Source organism: Ictalurus furcatus, chromosome 27, assembly GCF_023375685.1.
Source record: "Ictalurus furcatus strain D&B chromosome 27, Billie_1.0, whole genome shotgun sequence".
Lineage (NCBI taxonomy): Eukaryota > Metazoa > Chordata > Actinopteri > Siluriformes > Ictaluridae > Ictalurus > Ictalurus furcatus.
This window is the reverse complement of record NC_071281.1, coordinates 17,485,352-17,504,919: the sequence shown is the minus strand read 5'-3', so window position 1 is coordinate 17,504,919 and position 19,568 is coordinate 17,485,352. Positions and strand designations below refer to the sequence as shown.

The window sequence follows — 19,568 nt, the reverse complement described above, 5'->3', positions numbered from 1 at the left end:
CCATCGGAGTGTCGTCTGATCACACGCTTCAGTAGAAGAGATCAGACATGAGGACAATCTGACCTTTTGTACAAAGCAGTGAACATGGTTGTCAGGTCATCTCAGTCTGCAAGCTCCACTTCCCAGCAGGCACCGCGGCCTAAAAACATGGCCACCGCGGACTACGCTCCCCAGAGCACACATACACTGCCTCGATCACAATCACCGAGCTTCTGTTTCAACACACCTGCGTTCAATCGACCACACACACACTCGCTGGCTCTTTAAAACAGACTCTTATTCACAACATGAATGTGAAGTATATGCTCCGTTTTGTCTCTGTGTACCTGACGTTACCTGGCCTGTGCTTAGACTTTGTTATAGTTTATCGATTTACGTTTCTGCCTAGCCGATTTCAGTCTGTTTGTTCATCGCCTGATCTTCCCCTGGTTTCTGACACCGAACCTGCCTATAAATCCTGGATTTGTTTGTCTGTGTTTTACTAAACTGGTTAACCTGCAAACCTCCATTACGTGATAATGGTCAATATCATACGTTAGCTTACATTTAAATAGGGCCCTAGAAATAGTGCAGAATCTTGAATATTAAATATTGAAGATATTGCACATTTACTTTCATTCATCACTATTGTAGAATGTGGCAGAAATCCAAAATAAACATGGTATTAGTATTTAATGGTATTTAATGGTATTTATGGGTATTTAACTTGGCATTTAAATGAGCACAAAAAACTATCAAATAGTACAGGTATGATTTTTTTATGCATTCTTGACTACTAACCGCTTCACATTGAAAGAACTGGTTAAATCTACGTTCTAAACTGCATACTACAGTTCTAGATATTATGTCAGAACAGTCTGTCAGGCAAATATGGGAATGTATGCTGGCGTTCTGTTTTGTCTTCTGTATTTAAAACAGTAGTTAATGATATTGGACATGGTCTTAATTGACCGAAGGAAATCTCTTACTTGGAATATTTTGAAGAGCAGCTTCAATGTCTGTTCCAGCCCGGGACACAATGGGTACAAAAGCCATGATGACATCACAATAATCCTCTGAATCCACTTGATGGAGCTGAAGGCGTTTCTTCAACCGTTCCTCAATCTTACTTTGGACATCCAAGAATTTCCTACTTTCATTGATTGAGAAAACCCGTGTTTTTGTTCCTGGAGACAAAATGACACACAGTTGTAGTTCGATTCCTGTCAGCTTTTCCACAGAGCTTATAAATTACAGCAGAATAAGTGGTCGCTTCGTGAACATTCGCAGCCAATCATTACAGATATAAATTCTGTACTACATCCTGTTTCGAATAAAAGTGAAATAATGGAGGAAAGAGAGTTTCCAAACTCCTCAGCATTTCTCATATCTAAAAGGAAAGTCACATTTTTATTCTGCTCTTCCGAACACACCTGAATGGGTTAATTATGGAATGAGCAATGAGAAAATTTACATATGACAATTTTTATTATTTTATTTGAATGTGTAAGTAAAGTTTTGTTGTTGAATTTGATCAGACTGAAATTATGTTTCATTGTTTAAATTTTCGTGCAAGGTTTCAAATTCAATTTCATAATAATCAGGTGTAAAAAAAAATAATAATAATAATTCAAATTCAACTTTTGGTGGAAACTTTTGGTGTTTTCTGTTCAGCATATTGCAGTTGACTAAACTGCAATATGAGCAGTTGCCGAGCCAGCAAGGTCATTTAATACAGGGTTCAGGTGTTCTGGTGTATTGAGAGATGGACTGGGAGTCCTTGCATGGTGAGTTTCAGTTTGCTAACTAAACAGCACACTAGCTCATTAGCTAGACAACATAGCTGTACATGGTTTGGGGTTTCTCGGTAACATGTCGAGCTTATTAAGTATTTTATTCACCACTGTATGATATAAATAAATAAATATATATATATATATATATATATATATATATATATATATATATATATAAAAAAGCACTGTAAATGAATACGTGCTATTTTAGTCTTTTTTTCATGATCCTGACACATTAGCGTAGCAAAAAATCATGTTCAGTAATGTCAACAGTGGAAAATGTTATGAGAGAGGAGATTGTCATTGCGTTTTAAAACTGCTAAAAATTTTATAGTGCAACTTGGAGACCTGATTGACAGGGACGTTTTAGCTCTGACGTGCCAGATAATGTGTACTTAACACCTGGTTCATGTGTGTTAAGAGCTGGGGGAGAGTAAACATGTGGATTGGGAGTGCTGAGTTTTGTAAACCCTGCTTCAGTCTGCTAACTAAAACACACATTAGCTCCGTAAACGTGACGTTATAACTGTACCAGGGTTAACACAGTAGAACAGATACGTACCATGCCTTGGAAATTGAGGGTAAATCGCCCCCCCAGTTTCTGCATCGGATATACATAGTTGGAACTTCGGCAGTCAGCAGGGGCGTGGGGGGAAATATCAACAAAAGGAAAGAATTAGATTAGATCATCTACTCGCTTTCGTTTTGTACAGTGTCACACTGACTTTACTCTTGCTTTACTTTTGTCTGCTAGCGTTGGAGCAATAGAGGAAACAGAGCTAGCAGGTAGGACTTCCTGTAAGAACAAAATTCAGCCCACAAATTGATTGTACAGCGAGCCAAATAAACCCAAATGTGTTTGATGCACGGAATTCTCAATTCTGACTGGTCAGAAGGTGTTTTTTTGTTTGTTTTTTTTTAATCTATAACTGTAGTGCATGACAAACTGTGTCTTATTAACGTCTACATTAAGAAAATAAAGAAAGCCTGGTAGGGAATGACTCATTATAGCGGCTATAAGTTTGTAAGCGTGAATAGTAAAAGGAACTATAAACGGATGAAAAGGATGGCATACTGTTCTTTAATAAATACAATGTAATCATCAAAAATAGCTTTAATTTTTTTTAATCGTCGGCAAAATGCTGTTGTATAACGGGAACAAATCACTTGGGGATGTGCTCTTATTGTTGATCCTTTTCCCATGACAGCACACGTTTTATACATATTATCCGACTCATAACCACATAAACCTGAGCTAACTAACTGGGTAGAATTATTTTCAGGTGAAGATTAATTGTTTAATGAGGGAGGGTGTGGCTTAAAGTAATTAACATTCTATATTAGATGTGGTTAATTATTAGGTAACTTTGCTACCTCAGGAAAACGGGCCATGAAAGAGATTTAACTGAGACTGTAAAGTGAAAATTGTAAAGTGTTTATTAGAGGGATACAGCACACTGCAGACTGTAAATCTATTGAGGCATGACCACCGGATAATCAAACACTTTGTTATGAAAGAAAAAAACGTGTGGAGAAGAAAAGTTTCAAGTTGACTGGAAAAGACTTCAGAAGAATAAAACACGAAGTTACCAGGAATAATTGCCTAATAACTGTGCACACAGTGTAGTGTGTATTTTGACCAAATTTGGAGTAAGATGTTGCGATTAACCTGCTATCCGCTAAGCTACATTATTTTTCCTTCTTCCTCCTGCCAAGCAAATAAAGTAATGTTCAATATAAATAAGGGTGATATTAAAAGGCTATATTTTCCTTACCCCAACACAGCGTGCACAGCTGGAGTCGTCCTCAATGTGGTCGTCGCATCTCAGGTGCTTCTTCACGGCTCTGATTGCGTCGTCATTGAGCAGGCATTTCAGCAGACCTTGGTCTTCATGATAGAGACAATCTACAGCAAACACTCTGTCTGTGTTTACACAGAGTCTGCTGTCTGGAGCGATGTAATCCGGATCGAATGTGTGGTGGAGCACCACGAGAACAACAGGCTTACCCTCTGAGAGAGAGAGAGAGAGAGAGAGAGAGAGAGAGAGAGAGATGGAGAGGGAGAGAGAGAGAGAGATGGAGAGGGAGAGAGAGAGAGAGACAGAGAGGGAGGGGGAGAGAGAGAGAGAGGGATGGAGAGAGAGAGAGAGAGAGAGAGGGAGGGAGAGACGGAAAGGGAGAGAGAGAGAGATGGAGAGGGAGAGAGACAGAGAGGGAGGGGGAGAGAGAGAGAGATGGAGAGGGAGAGAGAGGGGGAGGGGGAGGGAGAGAGAGAGTGGGGGAGGGGGGAGGGAGAGAGAGAGTGGGGGAGGGGGGAGAGAGAGAGATGGAGAGGGAGAGAGAGGGGGAGGGGGAGGGGGAGAGAGAGAAAGACGGGGAGGAAGAGAGGGGGGAGGGGGGAGAGAGAGAGAGATGGAGAGGGAGAGAGAGAGAGGAGAGAGAGAGGGAAAGGGAGAGAGAGAGAGATGGAGAGGGAGAGAGAGAGAGAGAGAGAGGGGGAAAGGTAGAGAGAGAGATGGAGAGGGAGGGGGGGGGGAGAGAGAGAGAGAGAGAGAGAGAGAGAGAGAGAGAGAGAGAGAGAGAGAGAGGAGATGACACTGAGTTAATTACTTTACACACTTTTTTGAGGGTTATACCAGGTGATTTAAATCTTTACTACTATAAATGGTTCAGTAAGTACAGTGGCAGTAATAGGAGAGGTGTGTATGAGAGTGAAGAGTGTACGTCTGAACCCAGTGATGGCTCCTGAATGTTTAAGGAGATTAATACTCGGTTTGGGAAAAAGATAAATAGTTTGCTTACTTGCTTAGCCTTAGCTTAGTCATATTTGATAGTAATAATAATAATAATAATAATAATAATAATAATACTTCACTACTTACATTATTCAATTACGCATTTATTACTCAAATAATACTAATTATAAATGAAGATTTTAAAGTAATTTCTTACAGTAAACTACAGTTGGTTTATTTTGTTAACTGTGAACACAGGAAGAGAGAGTTGTTTGTACTTACGAGGAATTTTGGCCATTGCAGCTCCAATGTCAGTTCCAGCTCGAGACACAATTGGGACAAAAGCAATGATGACATCACTGTCGTTCACCGAATTCACTCCACGAAGTTTTTGTGAAATTGTCAGACGCTCCATGAAGGTCTTGTGGGAATTCACGGTGTTCCCAAGGACCATGACAAAAAATCTGATCATCGCTGGAAAGACTGTACATCAGGAAAAAGAAGCAGCTTTTACATGATTAACTATGGAAATAAAGGGTTAATGGAATGGGCTGAAAACATGCAAATGCTACAATTTCTCAAGTCGCATTCACAGAGCAAATGGTTCAACAGGATCAGCACAATATCACATAATATCATACAATAAGATTTTATCAAGAACACATACCTTGGATCATTTTGAAGGGGGATCTCAGCCGAGTTACACGCTCTGGACTGAATTCGTTGGTGGACAAAGTGCAAATCACGGCTTGTTTTTTATCTGGTACTTTTACTTTCACTTTTAGGGCTCAGGCTGCGTTTCTTGGAAACAATGAACAAATGAAGCGTCTATAAATACCTCAGTGCAGAGAATGTTTACAGTGTGAACATGAATGTGTAATGCATAAAACCGACTGTGGAGTCACTGTTATCACCCTGAAGTTGATTTATATTCTCTTTTAGTTGATCACTGTATATTTTATCCAGTAAAATATAAAATGATGCACTTTATACAAGCAGCACTCTTGGGATCTTGTGTTTTGCCAGTGAGACTTTTCAGTCATTTCAGTTTTATTTCTGAAAACGTCAGGAAAAGTGGACTGTAATGCCTTAGTGGAACAGTGACAGGGTGAAGTACTCAGTACCAGACTCGTTCTTCATTCCTGTAGCGTTGTGAACATTGGCCTCAGTGACCGCCTCTCACCACTCAGAAGTGTGTGTCTTTACCTACATGTGTGTGTATATTTAACGAGGAGCAGATATTTAACTGAAGAACATGTTTGGAGGATTTCTCTGATGGTCTATGAAGTCTATTTAAAAAAACAACAACAAACAACTATACAGTTTACATGCTAAATAATAACTTAATGTTAATTAGGTAAAATAAAATAAAGCTAAATAAAATAAAAGGAAAATTGCATTAGGTTGAAATGCCTTTTAGAAGATATACGCTCCTGAAGAATACACGAATGTTCACTCGATCCCTCATAAATGCAGGAAAGTGTCAAATTCATACATACACGTTGTCACACATCGTAGCAGAGATACGAAGCAGAGATAAGGCGGATGCAAGTGCAGGATAACAGTTGTTTATTTAAAGAGACAGGCAGGCAGACAAATCCAAAACGTGATCCAAAACGTAATTCATAAACAGGCAAGAGGTCAGGCGATTGGCAAACAGGTATACACGGGGCTAGGCAGGAATCTAGGTCGATAACCAAAACAAGACACGAACTAGAACGAGGGACTGGAAGCGGAGAATCCAGCGCGGACTGACTATGACTATGACTATGACTATGACTATGACTATGACTATGACTATGACTATGACGCGAACTAAACTGCCGCTAAACATTTACTTACGACTTATTACTCTTCCGCGTTGTGTGCTGGGAAGCGCGCGGTATATATGCGGACATGATTAGCGTGTAAACTGCTATCAGCTGGGAGCAATACAGACCCACGTGAATTCCCAGCCAATGACGGAACAGGGAGGAGACATGACAAACATAAACAAAACACACGTGTCCCAATGTCACTATGGTCGACAGCGGAAAAGCAGGTGCTCGCGCATTCGCGCTTAGAGCACGCTGCTTCAAGGGGGAATCGTGACACACGTGTTGATCTGCGGGTATTATCTCCATCCCAGACGACTTGTTCAGAGTGTTTGGTCACATATCTACTTTACTTACTCATCTCTTCATTCAGACAGGAGAGCAACTGAAAAGATTTGTCATATCTCTCATTTTGGACCATTTTAAATATTTATTAAATAAAATATCTACAAGTCTGTGTAGTTAAAGTATTCTTTTTTTCTCAACAGCGTACAGACGCTGACGTGGTTATGTTTATTGTGGTTATAAATAACGGTGTTGCTAGTTTAGAGATACTGGTCTTGACACGATAAAATTAAACAAATGTCATACGTTTAATATCTCGATTTTTGTTTTCCCGGTAAGGTCACATGATCGGAAACTGCTGTGTTGGTGGCGTGTAGCCTGGGTGTGGACACTTGGATCTGCATGCTTGGGTAGGAGGTGTTTTGTTCTTTCTGAACTTTCTTGTTTTTCAGCATTCCTCCTGAGTACACCCCTTGTCCACACATTGTTGTTCCTTTTGTCGTTTTGCTTCGTTTGGTTCTCCATGTTTCAGCTTCTAAGCAAAGGCACACTTGTGATTACACTGCAATCCAAGTCTACTTTGAAATCCTGATATCTTGTTTCTTTCATTTATAATACAATTTTATCACCTGTCTCTTTTGTGGATATTGATTATTGGTGTGATGATGGATTATAATGTAGTATAAACCCTAATAAAGTCACTCAGTACTTGTGTTAAACTGTTTGTGTCTCACAGGCTTTATCACCCATGGACAATGCGACACTTCAGACTGTAAGCTGAAGATTAGAAAATGGTTTCTGTTTCTGTTTCTGTTCATAAAAGGCATTCATTCACTCATACAAGCTACATTTGATACTTTCTGCCATTATCTTTGACTGTTCCATGCACTTTTATTTTCTATACTGAGTAGAGGTTTGTTCCCAGGTTTGGATTAGATCTGCTAATATTTGAAAAGCCCTGAACTTGGATCCAGTTGCATCTGGTTTCCAATCATTGAGACATAAAGCCACACTTTGAGATTGCACTGATCTGAAATGTTGTCAGTGATATTAAATGGATCACACTGCCATCCAAAGAACTGCACTGTGTTTTAGTCGTCTCATTGACGTCAAATTGTCTAATCTGGAGCCATAAACTAATCACTTGGAGAATCTGACGTTTTCTGGAGACTTTGACTGTCATGTTTGCTTCTTCTTCTTCTTCTTCTTCTTCTTCTTTGCATGCAAAACCCTTCATTATGTTTTGTTCTCTGAAAAGTGGTCTCTTATGTAATACGTTGCTTTCTCTTCTAACGTAAATATTTTTCTGCAACATTATATTTTTGGATAAGTAATGTTTGGAGATCTAAAACGTTTCTGTACTGACTCGATAAAGCAGAATTCATCAAATAAATATCTATAACAAAATTTATGCTAAACAAACAGAGTCCCTAAGACTGTTGCACAGTACGGTGTATTTTACTCATTTGATTCATTTCATTTAATTTTAGTTTATTTTTAATTTAATCTTAAATTAATCGTTCTATTAATCCTGAATTCACTTCTTTTAATTTTAACTTTTAACAAAACCACAAATGAACACATTTTTGTCCCCCATGCCTATAGTTTATTATTGAACAGAGAAGTGTTTATTTAATATTAACAAGTTTTCTAAACCACATACCACGATATCAGGCAAAGCAATATTATCCGTATCACATGTTTTGACTGTGTTCAGTGGCATCATTCAACTCATGCACAGACTCCTCGGAGGGACTATGTGACAAGCATGAGGACAACGTTCATACCAGTAAAAATCCAAGGAGTCCACTTCCCAAGGTGGTATTTGCTATTTTTGAGATACTTGTTGCAGTATCTCAGGGACACAGATATGATAATCAGCAGCAATATCTCCAAAATTAAGAAGTTGAAGAAGCTGTACCCTTCTGGCAGAACAAAGTAAAAAAGAAAGATGCTCAGCACGGCGCATAACCAATGAATCAGTTCGGTCTTGTCCGCAGCCTGCAGGGGAAGAGAGTGAAATTAGCTGGTTTACACACAAGCACACCAGTTTCCTGTACGACACACCGGCTGATCAAAATATAGAAAAATATTTAAACTACTTATAACAAAATATGATAACATGCATGTTTAAATTAATCGTATAAAATATGTTCATTTTAAAAATGTACAAATAACGGTGCATGCGTCGGCTGTAGCATTTATCACGGCTGTATCATGGTGTCAGTGACTGTAGTGCGGCAGATGTTTAACATTTTATTCACAATCAACAGGCTCCATTCAGAGACCTTATATGGTGTTTCTCCTCCTAGATGCTTTATTACTCTTTTCAGTGCCTCATCATTGGTTCGGGAGTTCAGCAGTCCCATGTCTTCATGATAGAGACAGTCCACAGCAAACACGTCATTCCTGTGAACAGAGTGTCTGCTGTCTGGTGCGATGTAATTAGGATCATATGTGTGATGGAGAGACACCAGAACGACGCGCTTGTATGAATGTTCTGCTGAGCGAGAGAGAGAGAGAGAGAGAGAGAGAGAGAGAGAGAGAGAGCTCACATAACATATATAATTCATATTTAAATATATATTATATACAGAGGTTTTCAATAAAGGCTGCTTTCACACTTGCCCTGTTTTTATTTTAAGTACTGACCTGAACATTTTTGTGCTGATGTAAAATAAGTCGCCCCTTGCGATGCTCCCACTGCAACCATGACAACGCTTTTAGCAGTCCTAGCTAGTCTCACACTTGCATTCTACATTAGATTTATTATGATCAGTAATGAAGATGAAATAAAGACTGGTGTAACTCTGGTGATCAGGGGGTTGTTTTGTCTTCGCTACAGCTTTGTACAGCTTTTTTTTTCCGGCAGAGGCCGAAAAGTTAGAGTTAGAGTTTTTATGCAACTTGACTGCATTGAACATCCCAAACATACAATACACACCGTTTTTATGTTACACTGCAACACTGCCAATCAAATATTTTCTATTCAGTCCGTCGTAAATCGTCTCATTTTCACTCACTAACCAACCTGATCAGTTCAGGCAGGTAAAAATGTGCTTGATGTCACTTTTCATTTTTATTTGAACTTTTTGCAGATTTAGGTTCCCAAAAACACAGAAGGCAGCTTTCCTGTAGGACTACATAAAATGTGTTCTGGAAAATGTGTGCTTACAGCTGAGGAAAAAACATGGGTAAATGTGAAAGCAGCCTAATGAATGCGTGTGTTTACTGGGAATTCTTTCAAGAGCAGCTTGAATGTCCGTTCCAGCTCGAGACACAATCGGGACGAAAGTAATGAGGACATCACAGTCATTCTGCGAGTCCACTTCATGTAGCTTCACTTCGGATCTGAGACGATCCATAAAGTGCTTATCGGAGTTCATGGTTTTCCCTAAAACCAGAGGGTAGACACTGCGTACTGGAGATCAGAGAACAGAACATAAATATACAATAAATACACAAGAACATGAGCAGTGCAATCGTTCAGAAAGCCATGCTTCACGGTTTATATTCACAGAATGAAAAACATACAGTATTAAGTGTACAGGAGTTATAAAGAGACACATATTACATCATCCCAGGACTGCACTGCAGCACTTCATTATAAGGGTGAGTGATATAACGATATCATTGATTTCTCAATACTGTATATTAGCATTATGATGCACAATATCATGGATATTGTCAGGTGTTGGGGATTTTATGTCTCCAGGATAGACTGGTGTGAATGTGCTCACAGGGCTTTCAGACATTAAAAAAACAACACACTAATATAAGGTTTAATTTTTATTTTTTACATTCACATCACATTATTTTCTCAACAAATATCTTAAAGTGGGTTATTTTGGAGTGCTGTAGAACAAGGAAAGAGCAACAGCGCCACCAATGGTCGTAAAAAAACCCGACACAAAATGGCACCAAAAACACAAAAACAAAAAACCCTTCCATGCATAATTATTAGCATGACATCACAGCTTAGCAGTCAGGACCGTAAATGAATGCTTATAAACATTTAATAATGAACTCGTCAGGATTAAAAACACGCTGTTACTGTTTACTGATCATGTACAGATTATTCATTTTCTTTCACTGACTACAGTAATGCCACATGCAAACATTCAGAGGCTACACGAGCACAGCGAAACAAATGCATCATCATCAGCCATGCAGAAGCGTTTATTAGTTAAGAACACATACCGGGAAGCATTTTGAAGTCAAATGAAAGCCCAGGTTTGTCGTGTGATCTGTCGAGGATCAGTTTAGGTGCAGAGAGACAGAAAGACTGATAAATTCACTTTCACTTTCGCTCTGTCAGGACATCTGTTAAGTCATGCATTTACAGGAAAGCAAATTTCAAATTCCTGTAAGAAGCCCCTCTGTGTGTGTGTGTGTGTGTGTGTGTGTGTGTGTGTGTAAACACTCTGTCTCGTGCTGTTGCAGAAAAAATAATCACTGACAGGGTGGTGTGATGGTGTTTGTGTTCCTGTTGATCATTTTCCTATAACAGCATGTCCGGAAGTGATTGATTCATCTTATACCACAATTTACCACAATTGATGTTTTAATGCATTGAAGGATAAAAATGCTTTTTTTTTTATTTTTATTATTATTATTTTTATTTTACTTTTATCCATTTAATGTTACATTTAATATCGTGTAATGTCTGTAAAGACAAATGGAATTGAAGTAGAATGTAAAGTCTTAAAAGTGATTACGTGAAAATGCGTAAAAATGTGCAGCCATGTTTTAAAATCTCCGAGCACAGCAACCGTTTCTTTAAACTGTCAGTAACCGATCTGTTAATACAGAGACACAGAAAACAGAAGCTTTAACCAAGTGTGTGTGTTTACTTTCTCGGTTTCGTATTCTAAAACAGATCTCACGTCTCACGTTTGTTCAGTTGTTGTTGTTGTTTTTCATGTGCATGCTTGGACATTGTGTATAGCTTTATTTTAATAATAATATTTAACATCTAGTAAATAAAAATGAACATGCTTTAAAATGATACATTTTAGAATTATTTTATTTAATTTTATTTAATTTCAGCAGCAATGTCTATACAACTTTGAGTGAAAAGTAGAAGCTTTGAAATATTTACATGAAGTTTCTTAGTATTTGGTACGTCCCGTTTTTGCTTGTGACCGTGTGCACTTGAGCTGCCGTTGACTCCACAAGTTTGTGTAAAACCTCATGATCCATTTTAGATCAAATCCATCGGAGTGTCGTCTGATCACACGCTTCAGTAGAAGAGATCAGACATGAGGACAATCTGACCTTTTGTACAAAGCAGTGAACATGGTTGTCAGGTCATCTCAGTCTGCAAGCTCCACTTCCCAGCAGGCACCGCGGCCTAAAAACATGGCCACCGCGGACTACGCTCCCCAGAGCACACATACACTGCCTCGATCACAATCACCGAGCTTCTGTTTCAACACACCTGCGTTCAATCGACCACACACACACTCGCTGGCTCTTTAAAACAGACTCTTATTCACAACATGAATGTGAAGTATATGCTCCGTTTTGTCTCTGTGTACCTGACGTTACCTGGCCTGTGCTTAGACTTTGTTATAGTTTATCGATTTACGTTTCTGCCTAGCCGATTTCAGTCTGTTTGTTCATCGCCTGATCTCCGCCTGGTTTCTGACACCGAACCTGCCTATAAATCCTGGATTTGTTTGTCTGTGTTTTACTAAACTGGTTAACCTGCAAACCTCCATTACGTGATAATGGTCAATATCATACGTTAGCTTACATTTAAATAGGGCCCTAGAAATAGTGCAGAATCTTGAATATTAAATATTGAAGATATTGCACATTTACTTTCATTCATCACTATTGTAGAATGTGGCAGAAATCCAAAATAAACATGGTATTAGTATTTAATGGTATTTAATGGTATTTATGGGTATTTAACTTGGCATTTAAATGAGCACAAAAAACTATCAAATAGTACAGGTATGATTTTTTTATGCATTCTTGACTACTAACCGCTTCACATTGAAAGAACTGGTTAAATCTACGTTCTAAACTGCATACTACAATTCTAGATATTATGTCAGAACAGTCTGTCAGGCAAATATGGGAATGTATGCTGGCGTTCTGTTTTGTCTTCTGTATTTAAAACAGTAGTTAATGATATTGGACATGGTCTTAATTGACCGAAGGAAATCTCTTACTTGGAATATTTTGAAGAGCAGCTTCAATGTCTGTTCCAGCCCGGGACACAATGGGTACAAAAGCCATGATGACATCACAATAATCCTCTGAATCCACTTGATGGAGCTGAAGGCGTTTCTTCAACCGTTCCTCAATCTTACTTTGGACATCCAAGAATTTCCTACTTTCATTGATTGAGAAAACCCGTGTTTTTGTTCCTGGAGACAAAATGACACACAGTTGTAGTTCGATTCCTGTCAGCTTTTCCACAGAGCTTATAAATTACAGCAGAATAAGTGGTCGCTTCGTGAACATTCGCAGCCAATCATTACAGATATAAATTCTGTACTACATCCTGTTTCGAATAAAAGTGAAATAATGGAGGAAAGAGAGTTTCCAAACTCCTCAGCATTTCTCATATCTAAAAGGAAAGTCACATTTTTATTCTGCTCTTCCGAACACACCTGAATGGGTTAATTATGGAATGAGCAATGAGAAAATTTACATATGACAATTTTTATTATTTTATTTGAATGTGTAAGTAAAGTTTTGTTGTTGAATTTGATCAGACTGAAATTATGTTTCATTGTTTAAATTTTCGTGCAAGGTTTCAAATTCAATTTCATAATAATCAGGTGTAAAAAAAAATAATAATAATAATTCAAATTCAACTTTTGGTGGAAACTTTTGGTGTTTTCTGTTCAGCATATTGCAGTTGACTAAACTGCAATATGAGCAGTTGCCGAGCCAGCAAGGTCATTTAATACAGGGTTCAGGTGTTCTGGTGTATTGAGAGATGGACTGGGAGTCCTTGCATGGTGAGTTTCAGTTTGCTAACTAAACAGCACACTAGCTCATTAGCTAGACAACATAGCTGTACATGGTTTGGGGTTTCTCGGTAACATGTCGAGCTTATTAAGTATTTTATTCACCACTGTATGATATAAATAAATAAATATATATATATATATATATATATATATATATATATATATATATATATAAAAAAGCACTGTAAATGAATACGTGCTATTTTAGTCTTTTTTTCATGATCCTGACACATTAGCGTAGCAAAAAATCATGTTCAGTAATGTCAACAGTGGAAAATGTTATGAGAGAGGAGATTGTCATTGCGTTTTAAAACTGCTAAAAATTTTATAGTGCAACTTGGAGACCTGATTGACAGGGACGTTTTAGCTCTGACGTGCCAGATAATGTGTACTTAACACCTGGTTCATGTGTGTTAAGAGCTGGGGGAGAGTAAACATGTGGATTGGGAGTGCTGAGTTTTGTAAACCCTGCTTCAGTCTGCTAACTAAAACACACATTAGCTCCGTAAACGTGACGTTATAACTGTACCAGGGTTAACACAGTAGAACAGATACGTACCATGCCTTGGAAATTGAGGGTAAATCGCCCCCCCCAGTTTCTGCATCGGATATACATAGTTGGAACTTCGGCAGTCAGCAGGGGCGTGGGGGGAAATATCAACAAAAGGAAAGAATTAGATTAGATCATCTACTCGCTTTCGTTTTGTACAGTGTCACACTGACTTTACTCTTGCTTTACTTTTGTCTGCTAGCGTTGGAGCAATAGAGGAAACAGAGCTAGCAGGTAGGACTTCCTGTAAGAACAAAATTCAGCCCACAAATTGATTGTACAGCGAGCCAAATAAACCCAAATGTGTTTGATGCACGGAATTCTCAATTCTGACTGGTCAGAAGGTGTTTTTTTGTTTGTTTTTTTTTAATCTATAACTGTAGTGCATGACAAACTGTGTCTTATTAACGTCTACATTAAGAAAATAAAGAAAGCCTGGTAGGGAATGACTCATTATAGCGGCTATAAGTTTGTAAGCGTGAATAGTAAAAGGAACTATAAACGGATGAAAAGGATGGCATACTGTTCTTTAATAAATACAATGTAATCATCAAAAATAGCTTTAATTTTTTTTAATCGTCGGCAAAATGCTGTTGTATAACGGGAACAAATCACTTGGGGATGTGCTCTTATTGTTGATCCTTTTCCCATGACAGCACACGTTTTATACATATTATCCGACTCATAACCACATAAACCTGAGCTAACTAACTGGGTAGAATTATTTTCAGGTGAAGATTAATTGTTTAATGAGGGAGGGTGTGGCTTAAAGTAATTAACATTCTATATTAGATGTGGTTAATTATTAGGTAACTTTGCTACCTCAGGAAAACGGGCCATGAAAGAGATTTAACTGAGACTGTAAAGTGAAAATTGTAAAGTGTTTATTAGAGGGATACAGCACACTGCAGACTGTAAATCTATTGAGGCATGACCACCGGATAATCAAACACTTTGTTATGAAAGAAAAAAACGTGTGGAGAAGAAAAGTTTCAAGTTGACTGGAAAAGACTTCAGAAGAATAAAACACGAAGTTACCAGGAATAATTGCCTAATAACTGTGCACACAGTGTAGTGTGTATTTTGACCAAATTTGGAGTAAGATGTTGCGATTAACCTGCTATCCGCTAAGCTACATTATTTTTCCTTCTTCCTCCTGCCAAGCAAATAAAGTAATGTTCAATATAAATAAGGGTGATATTAAAAGGCTATATTTTCCTTACCCCAACACAGCGTGCACAGCTGGAGTCGTCCTCAATGTGGTCGTCGCATCTCAGGTGCTTCTTCACGGCTCTGATTGCGTCGTCATTGAGCAGGCATTTCAGCAGACCTTGGTCTTCATGATAGAGACAATCTACAGCAAACACTCTGTCTGTGTTTACACAGAGTCTGCTGTCTGGAGCGATGTAATCCGGATCGAATGTGTGGTGGAGCACCACGAGAACAACAGGCTTACCCTCTGAGAGAGAGAGAGAGAGCACGAGGAGGAGAGAGGAAAGGAGAGAGAGGAGAGGAGAGAGAGAGAGAGATGGAGAGGGAGAGAGAGAGAGAGACAGAGAGGGAGGGGGAGAGAGAGAGAGAGGGATGGAGAGAGAGAGAGAGAGAGAGAGAGGGAGGGAGAGACGGAAAGGGAGAGAGAGAGAGATGGAGAGGGAGAGAGACAGAGAGGGAGGGGGAGAGAGAGAGAGATGGAGAGGGAGAGAGAGGGGGAGGGGGAGGGAGAGAGAGAGTGGGGGAGGGGGGAGGGAGAGAGAGAGTGGGGGAGGGGGGAGAGAGAGAGATGGAGAGGGAGAGAGAGGGGGAGGGGGAGGGGGAGAGAGAGAAAGACGGGGAGGAAGAGAGGGGGGAGGGGGGAGAGAGAGAGAGATGGAGAGGGAGAGAGAGAGAGGAGAGAGAGAGGGAAAGGGAGAGAGAGAGAGATGGAGAGGGAGAGAGAGAGAGAGAGAGAGGGGGAAAGGTAGAGAGAGAGATGGAGAGGGGGGGGGGGAGAGAGAGAGAGAGAGAGAGAGAGAGAGAGAGAGAGAGAGAGAGGAGACGACACTGAGTTAATTACTTTACACACTTTTTTGAGGGTTATACCAGGTGATTTAAATCTTTACTACTATAAATGGTTCAGTAAGTACAGTGGCAGTAATAGGAGAGGTGTGTATGAGAGTGAAGAGTGTACGTCTGAACCCAGTGATGGCTCCTGAATGTTTAAGGAGATTAATACTCGGTTTGGGAAAAAGATAAATAGTTTGCTTACTTGCTTAGCCTTAGCTTAGTCATATTTGATAGTAATAATAATAATAATAATAATAATAATAATACTTCACTACTTACATTATTCAATTACGCATTTATTACTCAAATAATACTAATTATAAATGAAGATTTTAAAGTAATTTCTTACAGTAAACTACAGTTGGTTTATTTTTTTGACAGTGAACACAGGAAGAGAGAGTTGTTTGTACTTACGAGGAATTTTGGCCATTGCAGCTCCAATGTCAGTTCCAGCTCGAGACACAATTGGGACAAAAGCAATGATGACATCACTGTCGTTCACCGAATTCACTCCACGAAGTTTTTGTGAAATTGTCAGACGCTCCATGAAGGTCTTGTGGGAATTCACGGTGTTCCCAAGGACCATGACAAAAAATCTGATCATCGCTGGAAAGACTGTACATCAGGAAAAAAGAAGCAGCTTTTACATGATTAACTATGGAAATAAAGGGTTAATGGAATGGGCTGAAAACATGCAAATGCTACAATTTCTCAAGTCGCATTCACAGAGCAAATGGTTCAACAGGATCAGCACAATATCACATAATATCATACAATAAGATTTTATCAAGAACACATACCTTGGGTCATTTTGAAGGGGGATCTCAGCCGAGTTACACGCTCTGGACTGAATTCGTTGGTGGACAAAGTGCAAATCACAGCTTGTTTTTTATCTGGTACTTTTACTTTCACTTTTAGGGCTCAGGCTGCGTTTCTTGGAAACAATGAACAAATGAAGCGTCTATAAATACCTCAGTGCAGAGAATGTTTACAGTGTGAACATGAATGTGTAATGCATAAAACCGACTGTGGAGTCACTGTTATCACCCTGAAGTTGATTTATATTCTCTTTTAGTTGATCACTGTATATTTTATCCAGTAAAATATAAAATGATGCACTTTATACAAGCAGCACTCTTGGGATCTTGTGTTTTGCCAGTGAGACTTTTCAGTCATTTCAGTTTTATTTCTGAAAACGTCAGGAAAAGTGGACTGTAATGCCTTAGTGGAACAGTGACAGGGTGAAGTACTCAGTACCAGACTCGTTCTTCATTCCTGTAGCGTTGTGAACATTGGCCTCAGTGACCGCCTCTCACCACTCAGAAGTGTGTGTCTTTACCTACATGTGTGTGTATATTTAACGAGGAGCAGATATTTAACTGAAGAACATGTTTGGAGGATTTCTCTGATGGTCTATGAAGTCTATTTAAAAAAACAACAACAAACAACTATACAGTTTACATGCTAAATAATAACTTAATGTTAATTAGGTAAAATAAAATAAAGCTAAATAAAATAAAAGGAAAATTGCATTAGGTTGAAATGCCTTTTAGAAGATATACGCTCCTGAAGAATACACGAATGTTCACTCGATCCCTCATAAATGCAGGAAAGTGTCAAATTCATACATACACGTTGTCACACATCGTAGCAGAGATACGAAGCAGAGATAAGGCGGATGCAAGTGCAGGATAACAGTTGTTTATTTAAAGAGACAGGCAGGCAGACAAATCCAAAACGTGATCCAAAACGTAATTCATAAACAGGCAAGAGGTCAGGCGATTGGCAAACAGGTATACACGGGGCTAGGCAGGAATCTAGGTCGATAACCAAAACAAGACACGAACTAGAACGAGGGACTGGAAGCGGAGAATCCAGCGCGGACTGACTATGACTATGACTATGACTATGACTATGACTATGACTATGACTATGACTATGACGCGAACTAAACTGCCGCTAAACATTTACTTACGACTTATTACTCTTCCGCGTTGTGTGCTGGGAAGCGCGCGGTATATATGCGGACATGATTAGCGTGTAAACTGCTATCAGCTGGGAGCAATACAGACCCACGTGAATTCCCAGCCAATGACGGAACAGGGAGGAGACATGACAAACATAAACAAAACACACGTGTCCCAATGTCACTATGGTCGACAGCGGAAAAGCAGGTGCTCGCGCATTCGCGCTTAGAGCACGCTGCTTCAAGGGGGAATCGTGACACACGTGTTGATCTGCGGGTATTATCTCCATCCCAGACGACTTGTTCAGAGTGTTTGGTCACATATCTACTTTACTTACTCATCTCTTCATTCAGACAGGAGAGCAACTGAAAAGATTGGTCATATCTCTCATTTTGGACCATTTTAAATATTTATTAAATAAAATATCTACAAGTTTGTGTAGTTAAAGTATTCTTTTTTTCTCAACAGCGTACAGACGCTGACGTGGTTATGTTTATTGTGGTTATAAATAACGGTGTTGCTAGTTTAGAGATACTGGTCTTGACACGATAAAATTAAACAAATGTCATACGTTTAATATCTCGATTTTTGTTTTCCCGGTAAGGTCACATGATCGGAAACTGCTGTGTTGGTGGCGTGTAGCCTGGGTGTGGACACTTGGATCTGCATGCTTGGGTAGGAGGTGTTTTGTTCTTTCTGAACTTTCTTGTTTTTCAGCATTCCTCCTGAGTACACCCCTTGTCCACACATTGTTGTTCCTTTTGTCGTTTTGCTTCGTTTGGTTCTCCATGTTTCAGCTTCTAAGCAAAGGCACACTTGTGATTACACTGCAATCCAAGTCTACTTTGAAATCCTGATATCTTGTTTCTTTCATTTATAATACAATTTTATCACCTGTCTCTTTTGTGGATATTGATTATTGGTGTGATGATGGATTATAATGTAGTATAAACCCTAATAAAGTCACTCAGTACTTGTGTTAAACTGTTTGTGTCTCACAGGCTTTATCACCCATGGACAATGCGACACTTCAGACTGTAAGCTGAAGATTAGAAAATGGTTTCTGTTTCTGTTTCTGTTCATAAAAGGCATTCATTCACTCATACAAGCTACATTTGATACTTTCTGCCATTATCTTTGACTGTTCCATGCACTTTTATTTTCTATACTGAGTAGAGGTTTGTTCCCAGGTTTGGATTAGATCTGCTAATATTTGAAAAGCCCTGAACTTGGATCCAGTTGCATCTGGTTTCCAATCATTGAGACATAAAGCCACACTTTGAGATTGCACTGATCTGAAATGTTGTCAGTGATATTAAATGGATCACACTGCCATCCAAAGAACTGCACTGTGTTTTAGTCGTCTCATTGACGTCAAATTGTCTAATCTGGAGCCATAAACTAATC

General features: G+C 39.1%; 2 protein-coding genes and 2 long non-coding RNA genes across 6 annotated transcripts in view; 2 read left to right on the top strand and 2 right to left on the bottom strand.

Moving 5' to 3' along the window:
- LOC128603074 (uncharacterized) overlaps positions 1-5,244 on the bottom strand; it is a 6,596-nt gene extending 1,352 nt beyond the window's left edge. The window contains exons 1-5 of one of the 2 annotated variants that reach the window (XM_053617273.1): positions 5,178-5,244; positions 4,793-4,993; positions 3,551-3,786; positions 2,338-2,401; positions 969-1,166 (exon numbers count right to left, since the gene is read on the bottom strand). In XM_053617273.1, the coding sequence (XP_053473248.1) occupies positions 969-1,166; positions 2,338-2,401; positions 3,551-3,786; positions 4,793-4,993; positions 5,178-5,187 (709 nt within the window). In that variant the 5' untranslated portion in view covers positions 5,188-5,244. The remainder of the gene's footprint in view (positions 1-968; positions 1,167-2,337; positions 2,402-3,550; positions 3,787-4,792; positions 4,994-5,177) is intronic. The other variant, XM_053617274.1, reaches the window with a different exon arrangement.
- A 644-nt stretch (positions 5,245-5,888) lies between these two features.
- On the top strand, positions 5,889-7,688 carry LOC128603076 (uncharacterized). Its single transcript, XR_008384961.1, has 3 exons — positions 5,889-6,620; positions 6,949-7,019; positions 7,346-7,688. It is a non-coding gene; the product is annotated as an uncharacterized LOC128603076 (long non-coding RNA).
- A 506-nt stretch (positions 7,689-8,194) lies between these two features.
- Positions 8,195-11,523, bottom strand: LOC128603075 (uncharacterized). Of its 2 annotated transcripts, none has more exons than XM_053617275.1 (4): positions 10,810-11,523; positions 9,842-10,030; positions 8,898-9,112; positions 8,195-8,610 (listed from the first exon to the last, which is right to left on the bottom strand). In XM_053617275.1, the coding sequence occupies exons 1-4, from the start codon at positions 10,817-10,819 to the stop codon at positions 8,365-8,367; spliced, it is 660 nt and encodes a 219-aa protein (XP_053473250.1). In that variant the 5' UTR covers positions 10,820-11,523; the 3' UTR covers positions 8,195-8,364. The 2 variants fall into 2 exon arrangements, with proteins under 2 accessions (XP_053473250.1, XP_053473251.1); XM_053617276.1 differs by having other exon boundaries at positions 8,898-9,109; positions 10,810-11,502.
- Positions 11,524-17,705: 6,182 nt separating this feature from the next.
- Positions 17,706-19,505, top strand: LOC128603099 (uncharacterized). The gene is made up of 3 exons (XR_008384966.1): positions 17,706-18,437; positions 18,766-18,836; positions 19,163-19,505. It is a non-coding gene; the product is annotated as an uncharacterized LOC128603099 (long non-coding RNA).
- The last annotated feature ends 63 nt before the right edge of the window (positions 19,506-19,568 follow it).